This window comes from Corvus brachyrhynchos, unplaced genomic scaffold (genome assembly GCF_000691975.1).
Source record: "Corvus brachyrhynchos isolate BGI_N302 unplaced genomic scaffold, ASM69197v1 scaffold245, whole genome shotgun sequence".
Taxonomy (NCBI): domain Eukaryota; kingdom Metazoa; phylum Chordata; class Aves; order Passeriformes; family Corvidae; genus Corvus; species Corvus brachyrhynchos.
In genome coordinates, this window is record NW_008238988.1 from 6,587,987 (window position 1) to 6,596,111 (window position 8,125).

An 8,125-nucleotide genomic window follows, 5' to 3' on the forward strand; every position below is an offset into this window, starting at 1 on the left:
GAGGATCTGTGGGGGGGAGATACTCAGTGCTGCTTCCAGGGGTGGGGTGGCCTGGGATGGGCTCGGTTGGTTGGATCATGGAGCTGAGAACGCCAAAGTCATGGGGTCAATTCCCTGAAGAGCTGGACTCGATCCTTGTGGGTTCCTTCCAATTCTGACTATCCTGTGATCCCATGATCCAGGTGGTTCTCATCCCATTTCTCTGCTGGCCTCGCAGCCCCTCCCATCCAGGACCAGCCCCAGGGGTGGAGTGGTCTGAGATGGGCTCAGGTGGTTGGATCCTGGAGCTGAGAACGCTGAGGTTGCATTTGATTCACTGAATAGTTGGGCTTGATGCTGATGGGTTTTTTCCAACTCGGAACATCCCGTAATTCCATGAGCTGTGTGATTCTCATCTCATTTCTCTGCTGGCCTTGCAGCCCCTCTCACTGAGGGCCAGCCCCAGGAGTGGAGTGGTCTGGGATGGGCTTGGTTTGTTGGATCACGGGGTTGAGAATGTCAAGGTTGGGTTTGATTTCCTCAGGAGTTGGCCTTGATCTTTGTGGGTTTCTTCCAACTCTGACTATCCTGTGATCCCATGATCCGTGTGGTTCTCATCCCATTTCTCTGCTGGCCTTGCAGCCCCCCCAGCTCATGGCCAGCCCCAGGATTGGAGTGGTCTGGGATGGGTTCAGTTGGTTGGATCGTGGAGTTGACAACACCAAGCTTAAGTTTGATTCCCTTAAGACTTGAACTTGATCCTTGTGGTTTTTTCCAACTCTGACTACCCCGTAATTCCATGATCCGTGTGATTCTGATCCCATTTCTCTCCTACCCTTGCAGCCCCCCCCACGGTGCGGATCGTGCACTCGGGCCTGGCCTGCAACATCGAGGAGGAGCGCTACTCCGAGAGGGTCTACACCATCCGCGAGGGAGAGACCCTGGAGCTCACCTGCCTGGTCACCGGCCACCCCCGGCCACAGGTGAGTCCCTGCCCACCCTGGCTGTCCCCACCACACCTTTTCCCCCTCAGACCCTCTGTGAGTCGGGTTCACCTTCATCGAAGAGTGTGGGGGCTGGGCAAGATCCAATGGGATCCAGGTGGGAGGATCCATCCTGGCTGTTGAGTGGATGTTGGGTGGTCCAGAGGAACATCTACAGCAGGAAAGTTGAGGTTTTTTTGGAATATCTGGTGTTAAAATCAGCAATATTGTGCTTTAAGGTCCTGGGGTGTTTTGGATCTATGGAGGTTGGTAAAAGAGAGGGAAACAAATATGAGGATGACAATTGCTGGATAAAAACCCCTAAAGTGGTCCTGTTATCTAGGATCTTCTCATCCCAGGGGTTTTAGTCCTCAAAATCCAGCTGGAAGGCTGGAAGAGTGAACACCCAGGAGTTCGGGAAGGTCTCCCTGTGCACCTGGATCTGGGATGTCATGGAAGCCCTGGCGTTGAAGCTGGATAAAACAGAATTAAAACTTGAAATAAACCAGCTTTTTCCAGGTCTGACCCAATTTTGTCAAGCTCAAGAGTGTTGGCAGCTCGTGCTGCACATCCTGGGTGTATCCCCATCCCAACCCCTTGGGCCAGGGCACCTCATTAATCAATTATTTTTAATTAGGATAATCACCAGGGATTTTCTTCCCGAGGTGATGAATGAAACCCTTTGCTGTTGGAAGTACAAAGGACAGGCAGGAGCTGGGAGAAGGGAATTCTCTGGGATGGTGAGCTCCTCCAGGAAGGAGGGATTTGCTGCTTCTCTCCTGTTTATTCTGTGATTGTTTCCAATTTAAGGAGAAGATTTAAAGCTAAAGAAGTGGAAGTTTATTCTGTGCTGGTTTAGGGCTGGTTTTTCCCAGTATTCCAATTTTTTCCTGATTTTTCCACAGGATGCTCTCAGATTTGGGTGGAAAATTGCACGGAAATTGTTTTCCAGCTGCTGTTTGATCAGATGCTGGGGAGTGAGCTCATAAAATATGGAACTGTGCATTCCAAGAATGCTTTTACTCTTCCACGTTCCTCAAATTTTCCAATATTCTTGGCATGGAAACTCCTTTTGGTTTAAATGCTGGAATAATTAAACAACGCTGGATTGGGAATCTGTAAAATCACAGAATCATGGAATGGTTTGGGTTGGAAAGGAGCTTAAAGATCAAACAGTGACACCTCCTGCCATGGGCAGGGATATTTTCCACTCCAAGCTTCGAACATTCCCACGGATTTCTAATCTGTGGGATTCGAGGCTGCCCGTGACGGGCCTGGGAGGAGAAATCCGTGAATATTTTCCATTTTTTCCCCCTCTCTCCTGTCACTCCTCCTTCCTGCTTTACCGAAGTGCACATTTATCCCTTTTTGTCTTTCCAGCACTAATTCTTTTAACTTTGGGATCAATGGATGTTGTTTTTTGGGATCTGATGGCTTGGGAATGTCTCTGATCTGCTCCAAGTCACCCTTGCAGTGACTCCACTCTGGGGGAGCTCCCTTTGAATACGAATCTTCAGATTTATCAAATCCTCCCATTTTTTTCAGCTCTCTTTGCTGCCTTTCCCACCACGTGCCGCAAAATTTTCCCTGGGTTTATTTCCAGGCAGGGAAATTCCTTTGTTCAGAGTGATTGTTGCACTTTCCAATTGAAAACTGCTGGAAATTTTCTGGAATTTCTACTCTAAATTATCTTGGAGTCTTGAGTTTTTTGGGACGAAAAACATAAGGATGTGGGAATTTTTGGAAGGAAGGAGAATTACAAATAATTCCACTATTAATCCCAAAAAATTTCCCTCACTCCTAATTAAATATAAAACTCTGAACATCCCAAAACTTCCTCGAATGTCTGCTTGTTATCCATGGAATGGTTTTGATATGTTCCATGTGATTATTATTTGTTATTCCCGATTTCCCAGCTTTGGAATGCACCATTAGTTGCCATGGAAATAAATTTTCCTGGATGGAGTTTTTCCAATGCTTTATCCCCATTCAGGTGAGGTGAATGCAGCCCCTTCTTTCCACAAATTGCTGCTCTCAGGAGAGGTTTTTTGGATAAAATCCTGCAAAGTTTGGAGCAGGATCAACCTGGGGATCTGTCCTTTTCCCAGATTTTATCCAGGATCCAGGGGTTGGGCTGTGCCCGCTCTCCAGCTCCACAAGGGATGTGCCAGGATATCCAAAGGTCACTTATCCCTGGACAAAATGTGGGATTTGCTGGTTTGAGTAGCTAAGAGGTGACATTTTATCCACACTGGTGACCATCTCCTGCCCAGTCCTGTAGGGATGTAGCTTTTCCTGATTTTCCTTGGGAATTCTCACCTGTGCTGGCAGGTCCAGGCATTGGAAGCAAAGACTGTGACTTTCCAAAGTGAGGAATGACATTTTTGGACATTTGGATCATGGGGAGCAGAGGGAGAAGCATCTGACGAGCCAGGATTGGCTGGGATTTTGTACTCCTGGTTTTCCACTGAAGGATGAATGAGAAATTCCTGACAGGAGGTTGTATCCAGGCTTTTTTTTTCCCCAAGTAACAATGGGAAATGGCCTCAAGTTGTGCCAGGGGAGGTTCAGGTTGGACATGATGGGAAATTTCTTCTTGGAGAAGGTTCCCCTGGGGCAGTGGTGGAGTCCCTGTCCCTGGGGGATTTAAAATCCATGTGGATGTGGCACGTGGGGATATGGGGTGACCCTGGAAGTGCTGGGAATGGTTGGACTTGATCTTGGATGGCTTTTCCAACCTCAATGATTCCATAAGTTTATAAAGCCCTTGTTTGCCAATACAACCTCCCCTTCCTTGGGGATTTCTTTCCTCTGGGCGTGACTTTTCCAGTGTTTCTCCTCAAAGCGCTGTCCCACCTCGGGTGACATTATCCGTGTGGGAATGGCACATTCCAAGCAGCAAAACGTGCGGAGTTGATGGACGGCAGTTCCCAAGTCCTCCCCCAGTCCCTCACTGTGCTGCAGGGTGGCCTCTGTCCCTCCCATCGTGTCCCTCCCTCTTCCAGGTGCTGCCTCCCCACCCTTGTCCCCTGTCCCTTCCCGAGGGTTGGGAAGCAGCAGCTGCCAGTGCCACACGTCATCCCAACCATCTGGAAGCTGCACACTCCGGGATTTATCCTATTTTGAGGTTGCAACACATCTTAACGAGATTCCACCTCCTCCTCACATCCTCCCGCCACCCTTCTCCCAGGCACTGCTATCAGGCCACATCCCTTTCTCCCAGAAAAATCCAGGCGTGCACTCGGTGCCGGTGGGGTGTGAAGAGCGTGGTGGATCTGTGGTTCTCCTGGGAAGTAAAGCAGGGGAGGATCTGCTTTTAGGAGCCCTGGAATTTCTCCCTGCCTCTGTTTGGTTGTGTTTTCTTCCCACTTGTAGGAGTTGGGTGCTGTGCTGATGCTACTGAGGCAGCAGGACCTGCACCCCTTGGAGATTCCTGGGATTATGAGCCCAGAGCAGAGCCAGAAGAAATGTTGCTCCAGGGGGAATGTGGGCCTGAAAAAACACATCCTTCCTGCTGGGAATTGGGGTGGTCAAAGGGAGTGACCTAAGGGACACAGAGCAGGGAGTGGTTGGGGTCGGGAGAGACCTTGAATCTCATATCTATATATAAATGTATATATGCAGAAATACGGAATTCCTGGAATCCTGGAATGGTTTGGATGGGAAGGAACTTAAAGCCCATCCAGTGCCAGCCCTTCGATGGGCAGGGACACCTCCCACTGTCCCAGGCTGCTCCCAGCCCCAATGTCCAGCCTGGCCTTGGGCACTGCCAGGGATCCAGGGGCAGCCCCAGCTGCTCTGGCAATTCCAGCCCAGCCCCTGCCCACCCTCCCAGCCAGCAATTCCTTCCCAATATTCCATTTAAATCTACCTTCCTTCACCTTAAAGCCATTCCCAGCGTCCTGTCCCTCCATCCCTTGTCCCCAGTCCCTCTCCAGCTCTCCTGGAGCCCCTTTAGGCCCTGCAAGGGGCTCGGAGCTCTCCCTGGATCCTTCTCTTGGACCTGATGATCTTGGAGGGCTTTTCCAACCTTAACAACTCCACGGTTTTAATGGGAAGGATTAGGTGGGATGAGGAGGCCTCTGTTGAGACATGACCCAGACTTTCCTGTGCGATGGGATGTCTGGGTTCCCAAACCAAGGCAGAGTCTCTCCAGGGAAGCAGAAGGGAGGAAAGTTTTCACATTAGGGAGGATCCATAAGGAAAATCAATGGGTTGGGGAAATCTGGGCACCTTTGGAACAGGAACATCCATCCTTGCCAGGGAAAAGCCAAGGTTCTGAGAGACTGGGAATGTCACTCCAGCCCAGCAGAGCCCAAATCAGCAGCAGCTTTTCCTTGGACTTTTAAGATTTTCCTTTAGAAACGACAGTAGGAAAAGAAATAAAAAAACCTGGAGAAACCCAAGGCCAGGTTGGATGAGATTTGGAAAACCTGGGATGGTGGAAGGTGTCCCTGCCCATGGCAGGGAGTAGAATGGGATGGGATTTAAGATCACTTCCAACCCAAACCATTCTGGGATTCTAAGACCATTCCTGATCAGGATTTTTTCCCTGATTTTTTTCTCCTGATTTTTCCCTGTTCCAAATAGATGGATGGAACGAGCCGATCCACTGGAATGAATGTTGGTGAGTCCCAGAGTGTGTGTGGAGTTTAACTTCAGTTCCTCACACAACGCAGTGCTGACACCCAGGATTAGAGCCCAGGACGTGCTCAGAGGCACCGGTGGCTCATTCCCAAAGATTCTGGTGCCGCTCCCGGAGTTTCTTACTCCATGCTGTCCCTCCCTGTGGACTGTGTGATTCCTGTCCCGGATTTTTGGCACATTTCAGAGCGAGCCCTGCCTGGCTGTGCAGAGCTCTGCCGAGGTGTGAATTCAGGTGCTGCACTCGAGGGAGAAAACATCAAATAAACTCCTCAGAGCAGCACAAACGTCATGTAAAGCTTAATCACAGATTTCTTTTTGTGCTGGAGCAGGATGGAAACATTTTTCCTTGCTAAATGGGAGCTTTATCCAGTCAAACATTCAGGAAGGGGTTTTTTCCAGCATAAAATCCAGGCTAATTTAGTCATGAGTCAGGCTGGATTTTGTCAGGTGCTCAGTGAACATTTGTAAAGTCTTCCCGTGAACTGAGGAGTGTCAGATGGAATCAGCATCAATTTTCCTAACAAGGCTCCAATTACTGCTCCGAGGAGCCGCGGACTGGGGTGGGAAAACAGCTGCTCCTGTGTGAGGGACCCCACACCCCCCTTCCCTCGGCTGCATCAGCACTTGATAAGGATTCTTATCAATTAAAATCAAAACCCACCCACTTTGCCTCAAAGGAGCCTTTTGTGTCTCACTCGCAGCTGATCAAAGAGAACAGAGCGTGGGGGCTTTTTGTTGTGGGTTTTTTGGGTTTTATGGGAATGCTGCTTTTTCTGTTTGAATGGATGGAGAGCCGGGGAATGGGAATTTTTTTCCTTTCCAGGAATTAATAAGGGGAAGGCAGGATCCTGTTCTGCAGCACTGGAGGAGGCTCCGCTAATCACAGGGAGTAATTAGGGGGATGCATTTGAAATAATTAAGGGTTTTTTCCAACCTGCCACAGTTACCTGGGTCTGTTCATGGGACGATCTCGGTGCTTTCCAAGGAGTTTATGAGAGATGGGATAATGGGGAATGGCTTTAAACTGACAGGGAATAGGGGCAGGTGGGATATTGGGAACGAATTCCTGACTGGGAGGGTGGGGAGGGGCTGGGCTGGAATTGCCAGAGCAGCTGTGGCTTCCCCTGGATCCCTGGAAGTGTCCAAGGCCAGGTTGGAGAGCACTTGGAGCAACATGGGATAGTGGAGGATATCCCTGCCTTTAGGATGAGATTTAATATCCCTTCCAACCCAAATCATTCCAGGATTCCAATGGTTTGTAAGCTGATAAAAGGAATTAAACCCCTTAAGCTGTTTTATCCTGAATAATTGGAGCCATTCCTGCCAGATTTCCTGTTTCCAGGTGGCTGCGGTCTCTCCACAAGGAATGTGTTAGCAGGTTCCTAAAAAGGGCTGGGAAGTGCTGAGGGGAAGAGGTCAGGTTAAACCCAGAAAAAAAGCAGCAGCAGGGAAGGGAAGTTTGGGATTCAATCCCACTCCCTCAGTCGGGAATATCGAGCCCAGGCTTGTTAAAGCCTCAGCAATAATTGGGATGAGCCTGGAGGGAATCTTATGGAGCTGGGAATGACATCCAGGTCGGGGAGTGGCTCCAGAGCAGTTTCATGGTGACTTTGGGCAGCTGAAATCTGCCAGAAGTCCCATATGGAAAATTTCCAGTGCCCACAGAGCAGGACTCTCCTATTATTGTAAGGAAAACAGGAAAAAATTCCCGTTTTACCAAAAAATGGACTTGTCCTCTGAATATTTTCCATCTTTTTTCTCGCCTCCCAAAGCTCTGCAGTCTTTTGTTTTCCTCTTTGTGCTGTCAGCTTTTATTCCCCTGCTTCTGACAGGCTCGGGAAAGGCCGGAGCAGCGGCTCTGGGATAATGTACCAGGAGCTGCTTTTCCATGAGCACGGAACTCTCCGGTCTCCCGGCGCAGGGGTGGGGGTGGATCTGGAACAAGGGCTGGAGCTGGGAGGTCTTGGAGAAAAGGAATGGATTTGATGAGTAACTGGATAATTTGGTAACCAGGGAAACCAGCAGCTGATGCAGATCAGCCGGGGCTGGAGGAGAAGCTCTGGTGCCTTTGGAATGAGATCTTCCAAGGAAACTCTTGAGAGGCTTTTTCTGGAGGATAATCAGGGATCGTTCCCATTGTTGTGGATGGAGTGGAAGGCAGGTTGTACATGAAATCCCACCCACAGAGCTGATTCCTGCTCTGGGTCCAGCATCCAGGAGGATATGGAGCTGCTGGAGTGATCCAGAGGAATCCATGGAGCTGCTCCCAGAGCTGGAACCCCTCTGCTCTGGAGCCAGGCTGGGAGAGCTGGGAATGTTCACCTGGAGAAGAGAAGGATCCAGGGAGAGCTCCGAGCCCCTTGCAGGGCCTGAAGGGGCTCCAGGAGAGCTGGAGAGGGACTGGGGACAAGGCATGGAGGGACAGGAGCCAGGGAATGGCTTCCCAGTGCCAGAGGGCAGGGCTGGATGGGAGATTGGGAATTGGGAATTGCTGGCTGGGGGGGGGGGGCGGGGGC

At 50.1% G+C, this 8,125-nt stretch overlaps 1 protein-coding gene across 1 annotated transcript in view; it reads left to right on the top strand.

Annotated features, from left to right (window-relative positions):
• Window positions 1-806: 806 nt before the first annotated feature.
• MDGA2 (MAM domain containing glycosylphosphatidylinositol anchor 2) overlaps window positions 807-8,125 on the top strand; it is a gene marked incomplete at its 5' end in the record, with an annotated part of 153,079 nt that continues 145,760 nt past the window's right edge. The window contains one exon of the mRNA XM_017738811.1: window positions 807-962. Coding sequence (XP_017594300.1) covers window positions 807-962 — 156 coding nt within the window. The remainder of the gene's footprint in view (window positions 963-8,125) is intronic.